Genomic DNA, 24100 nt, shown 5'->3' on the forward strand with positions numbered 1-24100 from the left:
AGCCAAGTATAGCCCCACACCACAGACTAAGGAAAACTGCTGCTAAGCTTCCTGGCAGCCAAGTAAAACCCAAATGAGCAAACTCTCCAGGAAACGGAACAGTTTATACGACTTTTGCTTTATCTAGACAAAAGGAGGCATTTTCATTTTGAAGTAGTAATTTTTTAAAATATTTAATCTTGAGAGGACTTTTTATGAAGACGTCTACATAAAGCACAATGAATAACAGAATTATGATAAAGAATTAAAACATTTTACACTTAGTTCTTTCGATAAAAACAGGTAAAAGTATGTACCTGTGTAAAATGTTTGTTTCCAGGTCCTGGAAAACTTGACTTAATTGTAAAAGAAGGCACTGCATTAAGCTTCCATTTAACGGGGCTTAAATCACATACATAAAAGGTGATAGGTACATTGTAGGAATCTGGCCACAAATTATCCAGAAGTCAACCTTGTGAAAGGTTAAGTCAACTAAGATTCAGAATGGCTTATTTTATTAAAATGGTAAAGTTCATGACAAGACAAAGATCTGAATAAGTGTATGTGAAAAAGATAGCAAAATGTTAGTGTTCTTAGATAGCTATACAAATAGAGCCCAAGACTTATCCATGCTTTCTGCTTGGAACAGAAGGGTGACGACCCTCCTCAACTGGTAGCATCCAGTGAGTTCCTGTGCTCCATGAGGGCAGGGAGGCATCCAGACGAGTGGGCGACACAGGGACAACTCAATCAATATTTATTGACGAAAATTAAACTCAAAATTATTTCTTGAAAATAAACTACTTTTAGAAACTGAAGCTATGTATTCCAATTATATGTCTATAATTTTTGCATCTTATCCACAAATCATTTTCTAAGCTATCAAACCAAGTGAAAAAAAACCTGAGAAAAATGAATGCTAAAGGTGAATGATCTTAGCTAAGATGTCCCAGTTTTCAAGGAGGCAGCCAGGTGCCAAAGCACTCTTTAAACACTGCACATTTGCTCTCATACAGAAATGTAAAGCAGTTGCTAATAAGGAAAATCTTCAGCCTGTGTTTAACCAAACCAAATGGAGACAGCACAGGTTCCAGAGCACAGGTCACAGTGTCACCAACAGGACAGACTGGAACAGTTCCTGTCAGCAAATCCAACACAACTGAACTCTTTCTTCTGACTGAGGGAGCGAACGGCTTACTATGTCTCTTTATTCTTATTTCTACTCCTCATTTGAGTTAAAAAAAAAAAAAAGCTATGTAGTAATTTTTCCTTGCAGATGAGTAATTTTAGTAGTTACCTTGACATATTAAAAATAACAGTATCAAAACAAAATGCAGACATTTCAGAAAAATTTGTCTATTAATGTTACAACGCAATTTACCAAAATATTATGTTTTTGAATAAAATTATGATCCTAAGGCATATCTAGTAAAATTGAAAAATCTTATTAATAGAAAACAAATACTGCACTCACAATCCAGAGACAGAGCCTAAATTTTGTCCCCATCACTCTCCCAATCACAGAGCCCTCTGGTTCTCGGGACACCTTCTGAGACATAAGGGTGTTATTTGAACTGGATCATCTCTATAGCACCACTTCCAAATTCTCTGATTCCTCTTGCTTTGCCACTTTTGTGATCCTTTTGGCATTAAACCAACCAATTGACAAACAAATCTGCCCACTGCGGTTGCCCCACCCAGGGATTCTCCTGCTAGGGAGCTAGAAACCTAGAATTATTAATACATATTTGACAGTGTGATGTTAGAACTATTTTTCCTTTAAGTGAAACGTTTCCCTTGGCTTTTCTCTCCTACCTGAAGGAAGAAGGAAAAGGTCCTGTCCTGAGGATGGTCGGCTACTGGAGCCAGAAGGTTTTGAATGTTCGACGAGACTGTGCCTTGCGGGAGGTGGGGGAGGCGGGAGGGACGGGGGGAGGGCATCGAAAGCATCTTCACCTGCACGTGAAGAAAGGTCAGTATCAACAGCAGAACTTCATTAATCAAAACACAGTATCAGCCAAAGTAATGACTGACTTTCTCTTGCCGCTTATCAAGAACTTCCCCTGCAGGGTTTATCCAGCAGTTCACTGACTTTGATAACAGAAGCCGATTATTTTGTGGGAGTGTTCGGAGAGAAACACAGACACACAAACACACATGTGCAGGTGTCAACTTTTCTATCTCCCAGGCCTTTCTAATAAAAAGAAGCATTGCACGTTATGAAACAGCTTCTTATTCGCTTGCAATCTTTATATTAAGACACTGGAAGCATGCACTAAAAATTATAGGTCATACCATTAAAATAGAATTCTTTGTGTAACAATGAGAGTTCACTGCCTCTAAATAGAAAATCACACCATGCACAAAATATTTAATGTCACAGAATACTTCAGATTATCTTTTGAAGTTTATTCCACTGGATTTTAATTCATTTAAACTAATGTTCCATATATCTTATTGTCAAAACACATAGAAAATGCACCTACAGTAGGAATCTGGTACTTGTCTACTTATCAGATCTAAAGAGAAACAGTTAAATATAGAACTACCTTTTGTGGTGCCAAAGCTAGTCACTTATATTTGCATATTTCCCAGCTTTAGTAACTACAGAATATCACAGCATGCTTTTATGTCTACTGATTTTTCCCCTGCTACATCTTACTATTCTACTCAGTTTCCCTTGACTCTAAAAAAATAAAATAAAATTGCGGCGTATGTATTTTTGTAAGTGATCGCAAATATCTGTGAATGAAACAGAGTATAAACAAACACCTACATATTACAGTAATAAAAATTTACATGTATTTAAGTTTATTGACTTAAACACAAAGGTATATTTAAAAAAATGGTTTTACCATTCATCCAGCTTGCCTTGCAAAAAATATTCAAAATATTTTCTCCAATGATCACAAATCTTTTTCTAACTTAAAATATTTGAAGGTACAGGAGGCAAGAGTGAGCTTCGTTATCATTCCAACCTTCAGCTATCTGCTACATTATTTTATTCATTCAAATCCTCTTTCAGCCCCTCAGTGTCAGGCACCAGGCTAGGCACATGGGTAACGTGAAGATCAAAATCACAGGGCCTGAACCAAGGAGCTTAGATTCCACAAGGAGATCTAAGAAAAGTTCACAAATGATTCACCAGAGAATGGCCCACAGGTCCCACAGAGAGTGCTATGCCCTGTACGAGGGAAGGGAAACGCAGAAAGTGGCATTCAGCAAGGTGTCACCAGGAACAAGGTGGCCTGGGATTTCAGGGGCTCAAAACATTTCCTCATCAAATGCGAGGATGGTGCCTTCTGGGCAAAGTGACTAGTGTAAGTAAAGCTCGAGAGGCACATGAAGAGCTAGAGGAAGGTCGGGTTAAGAAGACAGGTTGGAACAATTATATGCACTGTCCAGTGTGGTAGTCACCATCCACATATAGCTATCTAGTTTCAGTTAGCTAAAGTTCAGTTCCACGGTCGCACAGGTAAATACACTGATCCTTCACATCACCACATAAAGTTCTACCGGACCGTGCTCATCTAGGTCATGAAGCCTGGGGAACACGCCAACAACCAGCATATAAGAGGATGTGGAACGGAGAAAAAGACTGGAGATAAAGAAGGAAGTTAGTGGGCTCTTGTAATTCATGGAGGTGAGAATAAAGCACTGAACTACAGAAAGGACAAGAGCAAAAGACATTGCAGTTATATACTGGAAACACTGGTCGATGGTGTTTGTGGAAAAAATCGAAAGGTTCATTTCATACTTCTAGGAGCCTAGTAACCAATTCCGATAAACTAACAAATGGACTTTCATCATACATTATTTTACATTAGGGTGACTTGTTATTGCGAAGCCTTAAGGTGTGAGGAAGTTCTCATTGTCTTCCTTTAAAAATAAGGTGAGAAGCTTCCTACTTAAAATTAATGAAATAAACACAGACACCTGCACCAGCCACCTGTAACATACACACCTGGGTGTACCTTCACGTGTACACACACAAACACACGTTACAGTACTTCATATTAAAATTGGAAACAAAGAAATTGAGATTCTTTGGGTGTGTTGTCGTTGCAATGATTATAAGACAGAGTTTATTCTCAGCTCTCGACAATAAAATATATAATTTTCCGTAATGTAATTAGCTTAGTGGAACTGGGTCATTTTATGCTGAAAGAAAAAGTAAGTACACATTCATTAAGAACTGTACTTAAAATCTTAGATAACACTTGAAATCTACTATAAGAAAAGCACCTGGGAGAAGGAACAATACTCCCACAGGTTTTATAGACTGCATTTAGTACATGAAGAATATGACTTGATAAAACCCTGACTGATGCCCAGCTATTTACATTATTGCTTCAATCATCTAAATGGAATAATGGTCACATGAACTTGAGAGCCAGCAACACGTGGAGAATCCATTCTAATTCAGATGAATTCACAACCCTGTGAGTCTGCGTTACACTGAAATCTGAATTCTGATAATTCAGATATTAACGGAAAGAAGAGACAGGGTGGCTTGTTTGAAAATTTTTTAAAGGTTTCAACCTAATGGAGGGATGAGAAGATCATAATCAGAGGGCGTCCTGTTGAGTGAAGAACCATGCTTTGGACTGTCGCGAGTTGGAGGCCTGGCAGGTGGTAATGGCACTGGATCAGAGGCTGAATCAAAAACATCTCCTAGAGGATAACACAAAATCTTAATGTATTTTCAGTACAACAATGGGATGAAAATTTGCCTTTAAATTCTGACCATTAAGATGTAGAACATAAAAAGAATACGTTGCATACATACCCTTTAAATAGATGCCTAACTCTGGGATGTTTGATTTCTTCATCTCTGAAGATGTACCATGTGTTCCATTCAATATACAATGACCATTGTCACAAGACCTAAAGCACAGATCAAAGGACAAAAATCATAAGGAGAATTACTCTCCGTTTAAAATTCAGGCGGTGGGTGATGCGAACTAGCAACTCTGTTCATATAATAAAATTTGAAAATAAATATAATTAATTTCCTTTTCTGCAAAAAGTACAAGTAATATTATCTAGATACTCTTACTCAAATACTTTTACAGAAGTAAATATCCCATGGAAGACAGTGCCTCTTTTTTTTTTTTTAAAGCGAAACCAAGAACTCCAAGGGCCACAAAAATTGTTGATACCCTAAACATATCTGCGAAATTCACACATTGTTTTGCAAGAGTTCAATAATACTTTGTCAAGTTTTTGGAAAAAAAAATGTAATAAAGTAAAAACTACATAGTCCCAATGGCTTCATTATTTGCTGATGGTATTTAACATATTTTTATTTCTCTAATTTAAGCTTTCCTTATGATAAACTAGAGGCCATCAAAGGAGAATCATTAAACGATAAGTAATTTATTAAAATTCTGACGGGCATATTCAAAGACCTAGAGTCTAGGTATAATTTCACTGCTGCCGTGAAGAAAACTCTGGCACTTCTGACAACTGTAAAAAAACGACTTTAGCAAAGGCCTTGGGTACATGACAAATATTTCAATCTGGTGTCTGTAAAGGATAATACTCACTAATAAGTATTTTTGTTGCTGGTATGAATACTTTGGAGTCATACTATGAACCACAATGAACAAAACTGGGGCATGGGAAGACAGTGGCAGGAAGAGAGGACACAGAGTGCATTTTGTCTTCAGGACACAGCCAGGAAACAATGAGCTCTCTGCTCACCACGCCATTTTGCTCACAAAGAGCGATAGAAAGCAGAGTTCATATTTTACTTTTCTCTGATTTACTCTGAATTCTTGGGGCAAAGTAAAAGTACACAAACAATGGAGGAGACAGTGGATATTTGAATAGTCAATGCAAGTGTGCTGCATTGGAAATTCATTTCCATTCTCTCTGGTGGCCTCGTCTCTTTAAGGGGCCAGAGATGGTTCATTTAAAAAGATTTACCATGTACTGAATTTTCATAATACTGATAGATTTTTACTGAAACCGAATTTAATTATTTACCTACTGTTTAACTTTTCCACATACTGGCAATTTACTTCTCCTGATGTTCCACAGGGGCAAAAAAAACAAAACCAGAAGGAAGGAAGTGTTTAAGCTTAAAGAGTGCTTTGTAGAGGACACAGAAGATGCCTCATCCATCACTTTTCAAGAACAAATTAGACAAAAAATTCACTCCAATTAAATTTAGGGATTATCAACATTTATTACTTCTCTATAACAGTAGAAAGATGGTAATGGTGGTCATAATTCAAATTTACTTTCAGGATTTGGGAGGCCTGCCACTAAAAATCTCATCCTGTATGATATGAAAAATAAAATTTAAAGTATTAAAATTATCTCTCTCACTTCTCCAGCAAGGAAAAAAATGAGACTCCAAAGGAGACCAAAAAAGCTCAACTTATCTCAGTTTTTAAAAATTGCTACACATTTGTAAAAGCCAAAGGAACGGAAAGTTGTAACAATTATATTCGATGTCAAGGAATAACTTTCTTCTCTAATCAGAGCAGTAGACATTGGTTCTTCTGATATAACAAATTGACTCTCAGTTATTTGCCTTCTCGATGATACTATTTTATCAACAAATGCCTTAAACACCAGCAACTAGCGAGAAATGCTTTGATTCTTGCTTTGAAATATGAAGCCCTGGACTGCAGAGTGTTAACAATCCTGGTTAATAACTCTGCAGTGTTGATAATGCTAACCAGGATCACTCATTAAGACAGATTTCTGGCTAAAATGAAGATCTACCTCTCTTTTCCTAGTATTGCATTTTCTACCTCATTGCGATACTCAAAGAAAGGCCTTAAAGTATTTTTTAGACTTTTCATCTGAAAAGAACATTCCACTCATAAAACACTTTCCGTTGATTGACTTGACCTCAAAAGGAAGTGGCACACTAAGTAAAGATGACACAGACGACTGAAGTGCTCCGTGCTCTCCTATCCTTCTGTCAACCAAGAGATACCGGGAGGCAGGAAGGCCAGGCCACCAGCTGTGGTTGAGCACTAGTCTGTGTGCCGAGCACAGCTCCAGAGATGTTGTTATACAAAGGAAACTGGAGCTCGGAAAGTTCAGAAGCTGAGACTGGACTTACTGAGTACCTCATATATGTCAGATTAAAAAAAATAAACAGAAAAATATTCGGTTACAATTTACTAATTCAATTACATAAATGCAGAATCACCCTTCTACTTAAAGACAACTAATATTTCAATACACAACACTCATTTTTAATAACTCCTATATACCTCAATGGGGCAGGCACTTCAGAGACCAAGGATATCGCCATTATAGTGAGGATAAACAAATTGTCAGGAAGAAAAGAAAAGAAAACACTATTTCTCAGATTCTTATCTGATCCAAGGAAAAGTAAAACAGTACGTGATGAGAAACACTTAAAACAATTTTAGGTTTTTGTTTTTACTTCTTTCTTCAAGATCTGAATAGGAGGAGGTAGCATATCAAGAAGGGAAATGAATATAAATTATACTGGTCTTTACAGCATGAAGAAAAATCCTAAGGAAGGGTGGCATAATACCTTGGTTTCTAAGCACTAAGTTTTCTTCATGACATATGTGTTCAGAACTGATAAAATGCACTGAAAATAGCTTACTGAAAATTCTTGAATCAATCACCACTGTTTGTAACCTGGAGCACAGTTTTATTGAGTATAATTTGTTTTTTGGGGGGAGAAGGGCCACAAAATGTTCCGTTAGACTCACTAGTCAACTAATTTGGTGAAATGACTTTCTCATTAATGAGAAATCTCCATGTTTTAGTTCTGTCTGAAAGTAATGCAGAAAATAGTGTATAGGAAGAGGAGGCTTTGAGCAAGAAATCAAGGAATTTTAATTAAATAGATGTGATTCCATTGCTAAAAACAACCACCACAAGTGATAATGCTCATGCAGACGTGAGGTGACAAAAAGCCGTGCATTTTCTTACCTAAGAGAAGGTTTCAGGTTATGACAGTGAGACGGTTGTGAGTTCAGGGGAACGGGGTGGGATGAAGGAACCTTGTACTCCTCATCCTCCTCTTCTGCTGGGTCTCTTGTTTTCTCTGAAAGTGAATTTGCTAATGGACCAGTACACCTACCAGAGGAAAAAACAAATCCAGTCTAGCTTAAGCATTGTAATTTAGAATAGGCAAGGCTGACGTCACAGACTAAAATCAAAGAAGCTACTTTGTCACTTGTGTCATTTTCCAATTACAGGGTAACATCAGAAGAACTGTTCTTACACTAAAGACAGACGAAGAGGAGTTTCAATCTTTTGTGAAGACTCTATTGATGGAATAAAAGAATTTCGTACTTATGATTTTAAATGGCACACTAAGGAAAACTAGTAACCTGTCAAAAAAATAAAAAGATCTTGGAGCAGTAAGAGAACGCATAAAATTATTCAAACCAAAGCTATTAAAAATATTACTATTTTGTTCCAATGTAACTTAAATGGGCAAATTAAGATGATAAAGAAATAAATAAATAAATAAATATATATATATATATATATATGCACTGGAGTTTTACGTAATAATGAAGTCTTTATAGAAAGGTCAAACTGTTTCTTGTGAATATTACCTATAGTTGGAAAAAAAATTCACTTTAATTAAATGAATCAATACTTTCTCCTGTGAAGTTACAATTCAAATTGTTAATTTTCTTCCAACAACTAAGAACTAAAAATGACTGGAACAATTAAAAGAAGATAATAAGAGAACTAAGTCTTTGAGGTAGAGTACATTATTTTCTGGATTAAATTCTATGGCTAAAGAAAAAAAGAATGAAAATGAGTAAAACAATCAAGTAATATCAAAAGAAATGTTAAGCATTTTACTCATCCATGAGAGTAAATAAAACAAAGCCAAACAAACAAATCTTCCTGGTTTCACAGTTGTTGCTCCTGGAGTTTACCCTACCCCTTGCTGAGGCCAGTGAAAACACCACAGCGGGAAGGCAGATAGCTGCCCTGGGCGACCAGCGAGTCTGCAAGACTCCAGGGACACATACGGACCCAAAGCTTTTTGCTCATCATCACGAAACTCAAGATAAATCTGTTTCAGTAAAAAATCAAAAAAAAAAAAAAAAAAAAATCTTTGTGGCTGCAATTTTGAAGCACTTTCTGTAGAGGGAGCAAGAGGCCTTTGGTATATGAGCCATTAAGCCTGAAATAACTTTTCCATTTTGATTTCTTCTCACTAGTTAGAATGAAAACACATTTAAGGGCTTTTCTCTGTGCCCATTACAAGACCTTTTGAAAAACCTGAAGGTTTGCAAGTTTCAAATACATATCTGAGTCTCTAGGAAGCTCAGGATGAAAGAAAAATCTCTCCTAAGATTTTTCTGAAGTGTATTTTTACCCGTCTTGGAAGACTTTTTCAACACTGATTCTTGAATTCTTGTTTGTTTGAGAGACCTTGGAATCCAAATGACAGCTTATGGCGTGATGAAAGCACAGTGATGCAGTGACAGAAAGTCCACCATCACCGCCCAGAGCACAAGCTAATAACTTTATTGATAACCTAAGGGTTACAGCAACTATGGTGTAGCCTTGGAAGCTGGACATCCCAGATAAAGGCCATGAGCACATGGACTGCAAAATGGTGACCTGATGAGCATTAGAGAGGGATTTCAAATATTACTTGCTCACAAATTCTTATAAACATGGACATCAATTTAGCTAACTCAAGAATGGGTTCTAATAGCAAATAAGAAAAATATGCATGCTTTCCATGCCTTAATATACTTTCATTCATAACCAATCTTTCTTCCTATGCAATTCAAGCATATACTGAATAAAAGAAAAAGACTTACTGAGCAAATATTCAACAACTACATCAATGTCAGGAATGTTCTACTACCTGCCTGTTGCAGGTTAGTTCCCAAGATTTAAGACTTTTCAAAGCAGCCCTGCACTACAAAATAAGAATGGACAAATTCTGAGATCACATCTGGTGTGGCTGATTCTATATTTTCTCTTCAGTGATAAAGAATTTCATCTGGGTAATTTCCCCCTACTCTTTTGCTTTGCTGCAAATCAACAGATGGAGTAGGTCTGAAGGAAATGAAAAGCAAAACCCATCTAATACTTTATGGAATAATAAGGGCTTACCGCTAAAACTTACAAGTCAGAGATTACTAGCGTAAATGGATTTTAGTGAATTGTATCTAGAAATGAAAAAAATTTCCAAGTGGCATTTGCATTTAAATCTGAAAAAGAATGCTTAGATATCCCCTTTATCATCATTTTAATAAAGTTCTAAAGAGTCAGATTTTATTTTTCATTATATTTTTAATGCAAACTTCTTATATCAGTATAATATTCTACTGAGATTAAAAAATATGCCAATTTATAAGAATATCATTCCAGTGTACTTTATTCAATATTACATAAATTTTTATACAAAATTGATCTTATCCAGTTCTGAAGGGGAAATAAAAGCAGTTCCTATCATAAAAACCTTGGAATATAGCCTATGGATTTAGGATAATCATGTGTCAATGTAGGTCCATCAATTTTAACAAACATACCACTGCAGTGGAGGATGCTGATAATGAGAGAGGCTAGGCATGTGTGGGGACAGAGAGTATATGAGAAATCTCTGTACCTTCTCTTCAGTTTTGCTGTGAATCTAAAACTGCTCTAAAAAAATAAAATCTGAATAAAAAATAATAGAAGAGGAAGGTACAAACAAGATTAAAAAGTTGTATATAAAGTACCAAAAAAGAAATCTCAATTCACGTAAATAATTACACTATTTGTAATTATGTGTGGGGTTTTTTCCCCTTCACAAACTCATGCAAAAAGTAGGTTCTATTTTACCACTTGCAACTAAATAAGTGGTAAAATAATTAGCTTGAGAAATTTCATAAGCTATCTTATATGTTTACTTTTGGCAGTGGAGAAAATACCTAACTTATGGGACATGGGAAAATTTTCGGTCATTGATTTAGCTTATGGGAAATTTTTAGGATACCAGAAATAAAATAGAGCAAACTGTATTTGGCTGGTTCCAAGTTAAAGCTGCCAAGTAATCCATCCTCTCATTTTCACCCATGACTTCATTCCCTTTCTATTATCATCATGCATGCACAGAGTGTTCTGCATTGTTGCTGTCATTCCTGAGTCAATACACTGGTAATGCACAAGGACACATACTCCCAAAGAGGCTCAGCCATCCCTGCTGTAACTGCTACCTCTTCTTAAATTCACTGTGTGTATGTTATTGGAGCCTTCAGTGAGAAATACATCCACTTTCTGCACGTGCACACTTGAAACAAACCAAGAATATATTTTCTAACGCCGTTCTTAATTAGTGGTTTTCCATTTTGAAACTGAAGGCTCACAGAAGCATTCCTCTACAGCTTCCTATATTCCTGATGTGAGAGCCACAGAAATCAGAGGGGTGACCTTTGGCACATCCCACTGGCTTTACCTATACAACTTGTACCTCAAACGTCACCCTTGACAAGTCCTTTTCTTTCCTTCGTTTGAGTAATTCCTGATACCTCAATTAGTCCCATCAACTTTTTCAGAAAAAAAGCAAAGTAGATATATCTATCTTTATTGTCTATATATGAACCTCCTGCGACATCACCCTACAAAACGATAATGTTCTTTCAACTTTAATCTTTTCTATTACGTACATTTAGTGTACGTTCATTCACTGATATTGTGTTTTTTATACATTCATCTATATCTTTCATCTATTTCTGTCTTGAGTTGCAAAATGCTTAAGGGTAGACCCAGACTCAACAAAGGCCTGGCATGGTGTGTGTCCAGGGGAGCACTCACAAGCTTTCAGACAAAAATAATGAGTGATGATTAAGGAAATACATGACCAAGCTGTTAAGGAAAAGAGGTCACTGTTAGGATCCTTTCATAATCTAGAAAAGCATTTTAAATGTGATATATTATTTTGTTTTATACATGTAAGAATTTTTCTTTATTTAATAATATCTGAAGGCAAGGTTTTAAAAAGTATCTTTTATTAAAATCAAACTTTCAGAGCCTGCAGCATACATCAGCCCATATTTCTTACATTAACTATTCCATTCTAACATGGAAAATACCTAAATCAGAGACATGAGAGCCAAGAGAGGTGGTAACAGAAACCATAGCTCTATTTGAGATGACGATTACACATGTGCCACACACAAGCCATTTCCCCAAAATATCAGAGTAAGTTTTATAATAGACATATTAATTTTGATAGTTCTTTCATGATATCAAGAAGAGTCAGTGTGGTATATTCCTGGGTTTAATATAAACTTTAATTATAAGCATTTTCACTGACTTGTTTTTAAATTGGAGAAACAAATTTTGTTACATTTTTAAATTAACTTATTCCAGAACAATATTCATTTCTAACACTTTTTGGGGTCTGCTTTGGAAATCAAGAGGATAGGTGTTGAGGAAACTCATACTTTTCTTGAGAATCTAATTTTCCAATACATGTTGAACATTCAAGACTTTATGATAATATTTGAAGTGGCATTATTTGTAATTGCCAAAAACTGGAAACAACCCAAATGTCCTTTAGTGGAGGCATAGATAAAAAAAAAAAAACATGGTGTGTTTTACAATGGAATACCTACTCTGAGTAATACAAAGAAACAAATGATTGATCACTTGGCAACATGGATGAATCTCAAATGCATTATGCTAAGTAGAAAGAAGCCAGACTCAAAAGGCTACATACTGTATGATTCTATTGATATAACCTTCTGGAAAAAGCAAAGCTATATGGACATGAATCAAATTGGCAGTTTCCAGGGTTTAGGGTGAGGGGGGAAACTGACACAAGGCACAGAGGTTTTAGAGTGATGGAACTCTTCTGTATCTTGATTGTGGTGGTGATTACATGACCATGCATTTGTCAAAAGTCACAAAACTGTGCATTAGAGTGAATTTTACTGTATATAAATCATGCTTTAACGTAAGTGGAAAAATTTCATTTTAAGCTTAAAAACTCATTTTAACTCATTTAAGATATTGCAGATAAGCATATTTCACAGACAAATATGCTTAATATTCTTAGTGGCCTTCAAATCACTTATTTAATTCTATTTGAGCCTAACAGAAACATAAGAGACGCTTGAATGTGGTGGAACACATGAAGATGCCCTCACTTAATATGAAAAGAAAACCTCATTCTAACGCTACAAACTTTCTATCAATAGATCAAAATGTTCATCGAAAAATGGAGACTATATGGTAGATTATGTCTCTAATATGACAAGAAAGAGACACTATAAGAAATATAATTTGGATTGTATATTTAAGTAGAATCTAATGGCTCACATTTCTGTTGAAGGCTACTTAAGTATTTGTGGTCATTAATCAGTTTTACGGTAAATTACAAGTAACAGATTTGTCAGACTACTGGGATTAATGTTAATATCAGTTCCCCATCACAGCTTTTAGCCAGAGAAAATGAAAGATTAGTTGAATTAGTGGCATTCTCTGACCCCGATTATAGCCATCCTCTAAATGTTATTTTTCAACAAAAGATGACAGGGGGATTACAATTCTATGTGAATTTAGAAATTATAATAATAAAATGGAGAAAAATAATGCCCACAATATTTATTTTTTACTCCTTCCACACATTATTGCTCTTTCTTTTGAGACCAGTTTAAAACGATATACTTGCAGACCTCAATTCTTTTCATCAATGAGTCAACACGTAGATTCTAGAGATTCACCAGAGAACACTAGAAAACCTGTGTTAGGATGGTCAAGCTGCCTTTGCAGGAGATTTTAACAAAACTTTATTTTTTCTGCATAATCTCACTGATTTATAAATTAAGTCTGAGTTTCAAACATTGAGTCATACTAATAGGTCAAACCAAATGTACACCATTTCTACATGATACATCAGTGAGAGAAGAAGGCCACAGTGATCACAGTGAACAAACTGAAGGACCCATTTCCACACCATCCCCTATATATCATGTCAACTGTTACTTACAGGGGACTGCCATCTTCGATAATAGCCACTTTTCCATCTACCCGAGGTCAGGCAAATAAAAATAGTGCATCATCTTGGCAAGTCTTAAAAAGACTTTAAGGTACTAGAATGAAAGCTGGTGAAAAACTAATAAAGAGCAACAATGTTCACCCACTGAGTCAAGAAAATAGAGTAGCTCTTAATTACAGCTCTATTTCCACTAAACAGTTTACCATTTTTTTAAAAATTTAAATCAATGATACTAACTTATCACTGAACATAAACAAGATTAATATAAAACTGAAGCAATTATTGCCTACACAAATCCTCAGGTGAACAATAACCGAACACGTTTTCCTGATCTTCTGACATTAAGTGCAGGTAATGAAGCCTGGTATGCACCACACACAAGATGAAAATTTCCATCAAGCTCATTCCCCTTAAGTTTTTTTAGATTACAATGTGATATTTGTTTTAATAGCTCCTGTGGCTTAGCACTTTTTCCTCTTTCTCTGTCATTTTGCTCTCTAGTTAAAAATAAAGCAAAACAGAACAAAAACTTTCCCCTCTATTATGAATTTGTCCATCATTTCAGTCAAATTGGTCTAGCTTCACAGTTTTACATTTATCTATCTACAGCCCATTTTGGCCACTAGTTAAAGATAACCAACTCACACACGCCCACACGCACAGACGCCAAGGTCGTTTGGGGGTGTGGACCTCCTTGATAACTCTCACGGGAAGGTGGCAGCAGTTGAAGCTGCATTCACAAATCCACAGGTCTAGTTTATTTCCCCCAGCAATTCGGCATATACAGAGAGAATATGATGATAACCAATAATAGATAATGTTTACCAAATTTTACTAAACAGAAATGTTCTAAAAACGTTTTCCACAATATCAACATTTTAGGGGTAAATAGCCTTTTTCAAGGTAATACTTTAATATATAAGTTCTTATATTGTTAAAAATATCACAGAGTTACATTCATATGTCTAAGAGCGTAGCCGATCTACTAAATTTGAACACTGGGCATGTAGAAATGCATTTATCAGCTTTAGATAGCACTTAGTGAGATATTTGCCTGAATACAACATAAAGTTTAAAAGCTCAGATGATATGTCCACCTGTCCCCACAACATCTCTAATTGGACGTGTGTATATAACAGGATCTCAAACTCAACAGCTCCATAAGTCTTCATTTTACCACCTTTGCCCCTTTCCCACACCTGCTGCTTCTCCAAGCTCCCTCACTTTGGTAAACGGCATCAGCCATTCACCCTACTTCTTTAGCCAAAAACCTATGTAAGGGTCATCCTTGGCTGTCACACCCCACAAATAGCCAATTTATTAACTGGTATTGTTGAATCAAAATACAACCCAAAGCTGACCACGTAACTCCAGTCAAGCCCCGCCTGCCTCTTACTGGCCAACCACATCACATGACCACACTCTCCACTGGTCTACCCGCTGTCACTTCTGCTGCCCTAAAGACAATCTTCCACATAGCAGTCAGTGAAACTCTTTAAAAACGCAAACCAGAATCATGTCATAATGCTGATCAAAACCTTCCAATGGCTCCTAAAACTAACCAAAGTTCTTACCATAGCTTTAGAGGCAGTGTAGGATTCGCCTTATTCAACTCCAGCCACTTTCCCTTCTCGCTGTTCTTCAGATACGCCAAAGGGATTCGGCTGCCTCACTGTTTTGCACTTGAGCTCTGTCGAGCTTTCATGCTCTTCACCTGCTAACCTCGTGGCTCGCTCCCTTCCTTCTTTCAGGTTTTTGTTCAAATACTACGTTTTCTGATGACCTCATCTATCACTATTTACCCCCTTTCCTGCTTTATTTTCCCTCCCAGTGCTTACTACCACCTGACAACATACAATCTAGTTATCTGTTCACTTTCTGTTCTCCCTAAAGAGAGCCATACATTCCAATGAGGATGGGATCTCATCTTGTTCATGCTCAACCTCCAGCCAGGGCGTGCAACTGAATGAAAATAGGATACTTAGGAAAAATCTGGATTCTCTATTCATGGAACCTGAAGCATCACCACCTGATCTGTTTAGAAAAGCATATATAATAATGATCAACACCACCACTTCCAACAACGAAAAACTTTTTACAAAAATATGAACCAAGTAATATTGGTTCACAGGTATTTGAAAAATTAAGATTAATATGTCAAAAGTACAAAAAGTCCATTTCTAAAGGACAAGGCAGGAAACAAAATTCTAAGGAAAAAAAAAAAAAGACATTCCTCAGCTTTCCAGAACATTATCTTACCTGGAAGGAATTACTCTATTATTACTTGCAATAATTCCTCTGCTTATTTGTCAACATCTTGCGTCAAGCAGAATAAATATTTTTAACTGTTTAAGGTTCATTTGGTTTAATTTTCAAAGATCAAATTACTTCAAGATAAATATAATTTAGTAAAAATTTACACTATAAAGTTAAAATTTCATTCTGCCCCTGAAAAATATTACCCATGTTTCAAGCTTTTACTTAAAAATTTATATTTATAGTTTAAATGTCAATGATATTAAATAGAAACCATTTAGAAAAATAATTTCAGAAAAAAATTAGTAAATCTATACACAGTAGTTTTAGCTTACTTTTACAACAGTATATTTTTTAAAAATAAATTCTATATTCTAAGTTACATAATTCTAAACTACATATTAAAAGTCACTTAATTGCAAGCTTATAGTTTTATAAGAAAGTAAATACTATTGCAGAGTAGCCTCCTACAGCAAGTAAATGGAAATCAGAGTAACAATATCAAATAATTTAACACTTACACTTCAGTTAGTATTTATAACACCAGGGTATAGATTTAAAGGTAAATACTAGCTTTGACATTATTGAATTCAACACTGGGATTTTCAACATCTGTGAGAATTGCAAAAGTCTATGTTAGGTAGTAATTTGTAATTTTGTTTGGCCTGATTTTGAAACATGCACTAAGAGTCTAACATGGAAACAGGTCCTTGAACACTGACGTGTCTCTTCAGTGAATGACATTTTGCTAAGACCTCTGTTCCGCGCCCCTCCAGGCCTGAGGGTCTATACTCAATTGTACTCTGCTTATACATGCTAATGAGGCCAAAGGAGACAAAACATAAAAAACAAATATCAAACAAATAAAAAGAACCAGGGTACTAATCCAGCTCATACTGGTTTCAGCAATGGGTTGAAATCAACCAAATATAAACGGACATTCAAGTTGCCAAATATTTTCTACATAATTAACACCATGGATGAGCACTCCTTAAAAAACAGGTTGCACTAGGGCCGGCTCGGTTGTGTAGCGGTTAAGTTCACGCACTCCGCTCCCACAGCCTGGGATTGGCAGGTTTGATCCCGGGTGCAGACCTACACCCCACTTATCAAGCCAGGATGTGGTGGCATCCCACATACGAAACAGAGGAAGAAGGTAAGAGACGTTAGCTCAGGGCTGATCTTCCTCACCAAAACAAACAAACAGACAGACTGCATAGGATCTAAAAAGTTGAACCTCAAAAGGATTTTTGAAATAATTTAAGGTAAACAGATTCCCTCAATTATCAGATGGAGAAAGTGAGGCCCAGAGAAGTTACCTTGTTCAAATCAAGAGAAACACTTAATGCTGGAGTCAGGTCTGTGACCAAGTCTGATTTTACTTTAATGTTCATTTCAAAATTCCATGCTGGTTTCATAATAAATACAGTGCATACATGATTAAGAAAAATATTCATTAAAAAAAATTTTTTTGATGAAGATTAGCCCTGAGCTAACTACTGCCAATCCTCCTCATTTTGCTGAGGAAGACTGGCACTGAGCCAACATCTGTGCCCATCTTCCTCTACTTGATATGTGGGATGCCTACCACAGCATGGTGTGCCAAGCGGTGCCACGTCCGCCCCCAGGATCCAAACCGCGAACCCTGGGCAACTGAGAAGCGGAACGAGCAAACTTGACCGCTGCGCCACCAGGCCGGCCCCCTATTTATTAAAATTTAAGTGACAAAGGAGGGCATGAAATTATCTTTACAGTCAAATCATGTAAAAAGAAGTGCAAAAAGAAAAAACGTCAAAATGTTAAAACTCTTAGCATTGATATTTGGGGTATATATATACCTGTGTTTATGACTTTAATTTTTCCTTTCTTTTCCATACTTTCCATATTTTCTACAATGATGTGCTACCCTATATCGTCAGAACCAAAAATAAACTGGAGAGATAAATGTGCCATTAAAAGCCAACACTTGGCTGTTAACTAAGGTTAATAGTAAAATAGAAAACTAACTTGCTGCTAAGCATGCACTATTAAAATATTTCTCTGGTTGAGTAAAGCAAATGCATTGTATCTGAGGGAAAAATCAAGACTAAATAGGGAGAAAGTATATCCACCTGCACTTACAAATTGAAGTATTAAAAAAAAAATCAATAAAATGCATTTTACTATGAATTTGTTCTTCTCTCTTTATAGGAGAAACAAGGACTTAATATTAAATACAAACGAAGCAAACTGCAGCTCAGCTTCTTATGCCTCTCGCCAACATGAATTTAATAAACGGAATGTGAAAATTTCATATCTAATTAGCAATATTTCATTTACTTCATTTTCTAACATTCTCTGAATTATCAGAGGTATTTGAGTTTAGATGTTTTATTACATATAAATATACCAGAAGTTCATTTGGGGCTAAAATATCATATGTTCTTACTGGTTTAGAGGCTACTACAGGGAATATGTGTATTTGCTTCCAACTTCTATGTCTGCTACATATCCGGCAGTTCCAAGAAAAGTTCCCACTAGAGAATGGTCCAATTAGCTTAGTTTCCCACTGTCCCTTGAATGATGTCAAATTTCATATTCTTGCTTTTTCTCATATACTATCTTTTCCAATTGTGCCCATCCTTTGTGACTCAGGAAATTTCCATCCTCTCTATGAAATATCCTTGACTTACAAAGTCTATGACAGCCTCTCCTCCAAGCTTATATAAAAAATAACAAAGTAGAATCATACAATTTAGTGCATAATGTTCTCTAGTGATTTCATGTACACTAATTTTATATCTTAAAGTAGATTGTAAATTTCCTGGGAGCTGGGAGCCGGCTTATCATTCTTCTGCATTCATATGTACAGTGGGAGCCCAGTGACCAGCAGAGGAAGGAGTGAAGAAGCTCCTTCAATCGGAAATGAGGATCTTAAGCTGATAAAATTAAAGTCAATCAACCAAGCAACCAAGTATTCTCGGTGTACTCAATACAAAGCAAAAACAGGGAGGTGTTACGGGAAAATCAGAGAATAGCAGGCTTTTGCCCTCAAAACCTTATAATCTTTTTAATGTGGAGAGGCACTTTAAAATTAGAACAGAGTAGAGCACAGTAAATAATTAAATGTGTAGAAAATACACTCCAGGAAGAGGAATGAGAATCAGTCTTACTATCATCATTCTGACTGAAGAAGTCACAGAAGTTTCCTAAAGAAATAGAGCCTGAGACACAGACCTTTAGAATAAGGATTCTGAAAAGGTAATGCAAGGGAGGGAATAGTATGAAAAACTCACAAAGCCAGAAAATTATCAAGACACTAGGAGTTACTGAACAACATTCTAGTTGAATAAAATTCTGTGGCTCTTACTGCTAAGCAGGAGAGCATAGAATCAATTTAGAAGGAAAAAAAACAATGTTGGGTTTTGAGTAGGAAAGTCATCAGGGGAAAGCAGAATTTAAATTAAATCAGCTACATGAACAAAATATACTGGAGGAGAAGCAGGCAGCCAGATTTAATATAAAGAATAAGAAAATGGAAATCAGGAGAATTGCTTTACCGTGGTTTGACTTGCACAGACATATCACTTAATTGTCCAATGTGCCTCTTGTGCCCTCGTTTTTCAAACGAGACACCCAGGTTAACTCATTTTCTAGGTTTAAAATCCACTGTTATTACCTCTGAGACCATATCATATGATCAAGTATAAGGCTCTTTCAGTTGTCTAGCTATGAGGCGAAGCTAGGGCAATGGGCAAGATCAGCTGAATATGAAAAACTTCCAAAGAACAGTCAACAGGACTTAGTGGCTGAACAGATTTGAGAAATGAGAAAACGGGAGGAACCAAAGATTATTTTATATCATATAGGGTAGTTGGGCTAAATGTGACCTGTCTGAGGAAGAGAGGCACACTGTGAGGGAGAGCTTGCTGTGCTTGCTACGCTATCCTCTTCCTGGATGTGGGGAGAGTCAGCTTTCTCTCCCGGTGGCTCTATGTGTAATCTCAGGGTTTAGGTAAGTCTCATGGATGCTGTGGTTACCAGCAACGAATCAGGAAGGAGCTTGATTACTGGCACTTTAGTTTATAAATCAGGCTGGATCATTTTTATTGATGCTTTTTTTATTCACCCTGTACTTTCTGTACTGAGAACCTCAAAACCACTATTTACCGTATCTTTATGCATGGACAAGCGGTCACCAAATTCAAGAAAACTCACTTGATGCTAGGGAGAAGGGTGGTAGCTGGAGGAGGAGGAGAGAGCCGGGGAGGAACATCATATTCTTCACTTCCCAGGTGGCCATTGGAGAAGACCTGAAAGGAAATCAAAAGGTTAGTTCGGAATTTAACTTCTGGAGGACCTGAAAATAATAGCAGCTCCTAGAAAATCTATACGTTTGAAAAGAATACACAATTTCAGTTTATTTAAACAAGTGGAATACCATATAATTAACTTAGGAGGCAGGTGCACCACAGTGATTACTCACCACAACCCAAAGCAGTACCACGGTATATGGGAAAAATACCATATAACATGGTTCTTAAACATCTGGAGAAGGAATGCTATAATTTCTATAAATCAGATCTAGATAGCTAGATAAATAAATAGTAAAATTCCCCAAACATGATGAGTTTTCAAATGATTCAGTAAAAAAAAAAAAAAAAAAAAAGGCAGCACTGATATGATTCTTATTTCAACTTCTCCCAAATAAAAGTGCTCTAAATTATACGTCTCTGGGGTTAGCAGAACATTTTCCAACTTCTCCATAAAACAGTGCATGAGTAGAATCAGAAATGCCTTTGTTCTTTCGAGGGCGAGGCTTTGGCACTACTGGGAACTAGAGATCTGTCTGGCTTTCGAAGTGCAGACAATTTTAAACATAATTTTCAGTGTGTGGACAACACACACCAAAACTGTTACCTTGCTCATAAGGTACCACTGAAAGCCAGAGTTTAATTACTCAGAATTCAGAAATTCTGATTTCCACGTTGCTCAGTTACATGACAGGAACTGTCTGAATCACTCCTCTTTACTAATCCAACAACTGGAAATTAAAGCAACTTAAAAAAAAAGAATAACTTTTCAGAGACATATTTACAAGAAAAGATTAAAGATATTTTAAGACCTTTAAGTAATCATTGGAGTTTTATTATGGGGCTCTTTCCCACACCCTTATTAACTCATATTTAAAAGGTATAGGCTGATGTTGGGGCAAAAAGGACGTCACGTGGCTTGAAGAGTCCTCCATAACCCAATCAGTGACCTACCAAGTGCTTCTCTTCCCCCTCACATTTCTAAAATGGTGTTGAAGCATTAGAATGCAAAAGTGAAAAGGCCATGTCTTTCTCTATCAACTCAAAATAAGTAAAGGAATATGTTTAAAGAATACTTTTGAAATATATCAATGTTTGCATTTCAAAGCTACACAATCTAAATTTCATAGCATTAAAGTTTCACTCTAAAAACTAGGTCCTATGCCATAGTGTAGATTTTTCTTTTTCATGTCTCCTTTCATTAGATTCAATATATGACAATTACATTATGACAAAACACATCTTTAAATGATTTTATCATAGGTTTCTGACTATGGACCACATAACAGAACAAGGCAGAGTTTTTTGAACTTTGCTAGAGAGAAGAAATTTCTAAGCAGATATTAATCATTGCAAAGTTCAATGAAAACCTTTAACATAAAAAAATGCCTTTTATCCAACAAATACATGTATCAAATCACAAATGCTCATTGTGATAATGAGCATTTAAAGCCATCCTTAATTGGGGTCCTGTGCATGTTGCCAGGATGGATACAATGTAAGATTTTTGCAATGGAATCTCCTCGATGTTACTGTTTCACAACACATTTAAAGTTCATTCTGTAAAATGTAATATGGGTTTTATATGGAATAATTTGTTTTATTAGGAGAAAGTACCTAATGTACTGTTAATACCTAATAAAAGTTCAGCAATTATTAAAAAAAGGGGAGACATGGGAATATTTCTGTTGTATTACCTCTAATTTAACAATAAGACAACCATAATTTTATACTCAGAACATTGTGAACATATCTGAAAAGGAATATCAATATATCCAAACATTTACTGATATTAAAAATGCTTTCACCTTGCACATTAGGTAAATAGGAGAATAAACATATTAATAACAGAGCTTGCACAATATTTTTGCGTACTACCATAAATTTCAACAAGTCATGCAGGCAATGATGTCTATCATCGGTAAAAACCACGAAGCACAGTTAATGACGCAATTTATTGCCTAGGAAAGCAATAACTGAAGAAAGTTAAGTGACTTATTCCTAATTTTGTGAAACAATCTACTAACGTGGTTTAAAACGCAAATAGCACTTTCTCTAACTGCTTTAGAAACACACCGTTATTAACGCACAGTAACTCAAGGATTTCTCCTGCCTCTGAAATGCCACAGTGTCTCTTCTGAACCATTCATTTGGCACTTGGCCTCTGCTGATATTTTGCTTATTTGTGTAGTTATGTTCTGTGGAAGAGCACTCAGGCCACACTGAATCTCTTTCAGCACAAAGACTCTCTGATTTCCTCATTTTATAGGACGTTCCTCAGCGCTTTACACACAGTAGGGCTTAAACGAATACTGACTGCTGATGGGCTTAGATGACCTTATTAATGGAGGCATTAACCAATGGAGTGACTTTCCTTTGGTACTGCTGGAAGAAACTCATTAGTTTACTGAGCTTCTCTTAGCAAATACATCCAATTTGTTAATGGCTAATTTTGTATACTGTTCTAAAATATGTACTGAGAGTTAACAATATGCCTAATACCAAACAAGTAGTTCTTCACAATTCTTTCCTAATTGGTAGACTGAGATTACACTATGTGCAAACGGCAAAGGACCTAGATATGCAGGTAGTACTATAGCGATGTTCATATTTGTGTTCATTTAACGTGCTCATTGACATTACTTGATAGTGGTTGGATGACAAGATTTATTTCATTCTGAATTCTATGTTTCCACCTGCACCCATTTCATCTGATTTAAAATCATTTTTGTTGCCACTAATTGAGGGAGTGCAGTAAGTCACAACCTTTTGAGCGAAGAATAAATAGCTTTTGTTCTCTGGAAATCTGAGAGGCCTGTTTGCAAACAGGGGAAAACAACAGTTCCTCAAATATGAAGGCTGATACTATCAACTGAAGCAATTCACACTGAAATATCCCTGGGTCAAGCCTCCTTAACTCTCAATTAAGGAACCATCTTTTTCTTCTGCCTTCCCAGCTCTTGGTCACAAATCTACCACAATTCCATTGCAAATGCTACCAACTTAAATGTTCTGATCCTATCACTCCTCTGCCAAAAAACTTTAAAAGCTTTCTCCTGTCTATCAAATTAAAGATAACTTAGTGTAGAGGAGAAGACACTCCATTACTGGTTTCCCTCTACACTGCCATTGTTTGACTGGTCCTTCTTACTGTATGTCCTATACCCTATCCAAACTTGACTTCCTACACTATGCATATTGTCACACCTCCATGCTATCCCTTCCTGTCATATTTACAAAAACAACACTTACCAATCTTTGAATGTCTATAGTCAGTGACCCTCTTGCACGAAGCTTTCCTTATTCCTTCTTTTACCTGCACCTCAATCAGAATGTCTTCTTCCTCTTGGGGATCCCACACTCTATTTTCTGGATGCTTCTCCTATGCCTTATCTACACACACACCTGACTCCTCCTCATCAGATGGTGCTTCATTCGTTCGTACTCCCCGCCATGAACAATGAACAGCCTAAATTCTCATACTGCTGACACAGGCTGAAGGGATAATAACGTGTTAAGGGAAGTTTAGACTTGTGGAAGAAGTATAATCTGAGTTATCACATAATTTAAATTCTAGATTACCCTAGATTAAAAGTTTTCT

General features: G+C 36.2%; 1 protein-coding gene across 8 annotated transcripts in view; it reads right to left on the reverse strand.

The window, feature by feature from the left end:
• Positions 1–24100, reverse strand: part of CBLB (Cbl proto-oncogene B) — a 190725-nt gene that overhangs the window by 14575 nt on the left and 152050 nt on the right. For 2 of the 8 annotated variants that reach the window (XM_046658871.1, XM_046658875.1), the window contains exons 13-17: positions 20405–20499; positions 7915–8061; positions 4769–4866; positions 4522–4653; positions 1795–1935 (exon numbers count right to left, since the gene is read on the reverse strand). In XM_046658871.1, coding sequence (XP_046514827.1) covers positions 1795–1935; positions 4522–4653; positions 4769–4866; positions 7915–8061; positions 20405–20499 — 613 coding nt within the window. The other 6 variants (XM_046658873.1, XM_046658877.1, XM_046658872.1 and 3 more) reach the window with 4 other exon arrangements.

This window comes from Equus quagga, chromosome 4 (genome assembly GCF_021613505.1).
Source record: "Equus quagga isolate Etosha38 chromosome 4, UCLA_HA_Equagga_1.0, whole genome shotgun sequence".
NCBI classification, from domain to species: Eukaryota; Metazoa; Chordata; class Mammalia; order Perissodactyla; family Equidae; genus Equus; species Equus quagga.